This window comes from Arachis ipaensis, chromosome B02 (assembly GCF_000816755.2).
Source record: "Arachis ipaensis cultivar K30076 chromosome B02, Araip1.1, whole genome shotgun sequence".
In the NCBI taxonomy this organism is placed as follows: Eukaryota; Viridiplantae; Streptophyta; class Magnoliopsida; order Fabales; family Fabaceae; genus Arachis; species Arachis ipaensis.
The window spans coordinates 105,143,386-105,146,771 of NC_029786.2; the positions used below are offsets into that span (position 1 = coordinate 105,143,386).

The 3,386-nt window shown below is 34.7% G+C and overlaps 1 protein-coding gene across 1 annotated transcript in view; it reads left to right on the forward strand.

Annotated features, from left to right (window-relative positions):
* The window catches only part of LOC110269326 (ubiquitin carboxyl-terminal hydrolase 12-like), a 15,150-nt gene extending 14,288 nt beyond the window's left edge, over positions 1-862 (forward strand). Inside the window, exon 4 of the mRNA XM_021117102.1 lies at positions 507-862. Coding sequence (XP_020972761.1) covers positions 507-862 — 356 coding nt within the window. The remainder of the gene's footprint in view (positions 1-506) is intronic.

A 3,386-nucleotide genomic window follows, 5' to 3' on the forward strand; every position in this document is an offset into this window, starting at 1 on the left:
TATTTATGCATAAAATTTTAAATAACGAAAATGGTAAACAATGTGAATAATAGATTGTATTTTCGAGCCACAAAAGCAAAAGGTAACTTTCATATTTCCCTCTCCCCTGCCCTCATGCCCTTATGCTCTGTTCGGTTTTAATTTTTTTTTTGTTTGTTTTGACTACTTAAGCTTGTGCACTCATTTCTACACGTGGGTCATGTATGTTATGATATGCATAGTGTTCTGGTAATTCTTTGGGTTTTGATCAACTTAATTACATGATTACGTGGATGTGTAGTATACCTCTTCTTATTATATAGATTACTTTCTTTACAAGTTTTGTCTGAATAATACCAATTTTACAAGTTCTCAAAACCACTCCAATTGTATGACAACATTGCTATTTTCTAATTCATTATGAGTTTTATCTAATCTACAATACTAGCATGGCGTTAACGAATGTTCTACTTACAATTAGTTGACCCTGGTTGACTCTTGATATGTATATATGGATTTTTTTGAAGCTCAACACACATTCAATGCCAAAGAGAGTAACTGGGGCTTCAATTCATTTTTACGTTTAGCTGACTTTTACGATCTTAGAAAGGGGTTTATTGTGAATGACACTTGTATAATTGAAGCTAAGATTTCCGTCAGCACCCTAGAGCTTGAGAAAATGTTGATCAACCTGCTCCACCAGTTCCTGTTGAAGTACCTGCTAAAGCCTATTGAACATGCTGATCATCCTTCATCTATGGACATGTGTGCAATCTCAATTGACGAGCTTGTTGATTCCAGGAGTTTAGGGAAAATAGAAAAAGCGTTAGTTTCGCTTCTTGACGAAGTATGTGCAAAGCATCCCTCAGTTATTGAATGCTAGAAGAAGAGAAGTCGAAGGTTTAGCGAATGGGCATTCACGGATTTGGGAAGAGTTCTACATTTTCTCAAGACTAAAAAGGTGAGAGATATGGATGAAGAGGGTTGTAGCAATCTTCAAATCTTATGGGGAGAACTTGAGATGTTTAGATTTGATTTAACTTGGCTGGAGCCACATGTTCAATCCGCCTTAAGTATGAAAAATTACACAGAGAGATCCGCTAAAGTGCAAAGTGTGAAGGAGAATATGGCTGGTCTGGAGATGGAAATGAAGAAGCTGAAGGCAATGGTTGCTTCTGTTGAAGTTGATCTTGAAATGGCAAGAAGTTAATTGGTGAAAGTTGAAGAAGGCTTTGAAGAGAGAGATTTGGATGGTAAACTAGGATATAGACCTAGATTCATATTGTTGAAATTCACTTAATCTATGCAGATATTTTGAGGAACCAATGAATCTATGTGTATGTATGACTAACTCGTGTAATAGCATTATAATTTCTTGCACTTAGTTGAGTTGCACAAAGAAAGAAGATTACAAATTGACTTATTTACCAACGAAATTTCTGTAAAATGTGACACTTATAATATTGACTCTTCTTTCTCTTATATTATTAGGCTAAGTGATTTTGGTCCCAACTTAGAGGTCGAAAATCGATTTTGTTTTTGGTCTTTTTTTCGCTACAAAATGGTCCCCAATATTTCAGTTTGTTTTAAAATTGTCTTTTGGACGAAAATACCCTCCCCTCCCATCTTCTTCTTCAACACCCATCTTCTTCCTCAACATTAACAGAAGCAGAAGCAGATGCACAAACGCAGAAAACCTTCACCCAAAATCAACCAAACTCAACAGAAGTCTACGCCGAACCAGAACCCACCACCACCAATATCATCATGGTCATCATCATCATCATCATCATCAAAAGAACAACAAAACTCAAAACATAACCCACCATCACCCCACCATCATCATCAACACAAGAACCCACTACCACCCCCACCTCAGAAAATAAGAACTCAGAAAATTAGAACTCAGAAAATCAGAACAATCAAAACTCAGAACCATCAACAAAATTCAAAACTAAAAATTCAGAAATTCCACAAAAAATCCAGCTCACAGAAGAAGAAGAAGAAGAAGAAGAAGAAGAAGAAGAAGAAGAAGAAGAAGCGGGCGGTGATGGTTGTGGAGCAGTGGCAAGGACGCGGGGAGCAGTGCGAGTGGCAAGGAGCAGAAGTGGCGGCGGTGATGGCGAGGAGCAGCGGCGGTCGTCCTTAGCTTTCTCCCTTCCGATCTCTCTCTTCTCCGTTAGCTTTCTCCTCTCTTGCTCTCTGTTTCCCCTTCCGATCACATACAGCGGTACGGCGGTGTGACGGTGCAGCGGTGTGGCAGTGCGGTGGTGCAGCCTTAGAAATAAATTAAATATGTGTAAATTGAAGTTAAATTTAAAAGATATTTTATTTTAAATAATTTGTAGTACAAAAGATTTGGATGTTGGAGTTGTACAAAGTAACATTTTTATTTGGTGGTTTGATTTTTGCATTTGTTTTAATTGATGGACTTAGTCATTTTATGTGGCGCTCGTCCTCCTTTTTTTTGTTGGTAGTTAGAGTTGGTGCTTTCTTCTTTTTGTCGTAAGTTCTTGTGAAGACATGTTCTTTATGAATTGTTGAGTTTGATACACTTTCTATTGTGTTATTTGGTTCCATCTTTGTATGTATGTTCTTCTTCCGAAGATGTGTCTTGATTTTGTATGGTTTTCTTTTTCCTTAATCTCTTGATGGAGTGGTGCTTCAATGTCATTATTTTTCTGAAATGTCATTAGATTTAAAGCAATTGTGGCCAATAAGTTTTTTGCGTCGCCATCAAATAGTACAAAAGTTGTTGTAACACTTTGATCTAAAACCTTTAATTGAATTTTGAATCTAAAATAAGTATTGGCTAACAACTAATAATTTGATAGATGAGATTATGAAAAGTATATAGAGTTACCTTATTGTTGGATATTGTGGTGTTTGATTATATGTGCCACAAATGTAGTTGTTTCTTTTTTTATATATACTTTCTTCTGACACTTTTTACATTTAACACAGTTCCATCCTAATTTGTCATCAATTTCGTTTATAGTTGCTAAAATTGTGAAAATCTTTTCCTATTTCAATATTCAATTTATGTTATCATTAGGTATATGGTATTTGAGTAAGTATGAATGTATGATGCATGTTGTGATTTTTTTTTTTGTCATACCTGATTATCAAATTCTCATTACATGGCCATTAGATCTAATCGTTCTGTTCTGAAAGAATGATGCTCTATTGAGTAAGTTTGAGATGTGTAGTTCGAAAATAATATTTTGTGCTAAATTTGATGTTATGTGAAGGAATAGTGATAAGAGACTTATATATGTAGTTTAAATGATATGGAATTTAAATACTTATAACGTAAAATTTATTATGATTAATAATATTATTATAACATTTGTAATATGGATGTTTATTACCTTTAATGAGTTATTTATAAAAATTAATAAATTAAT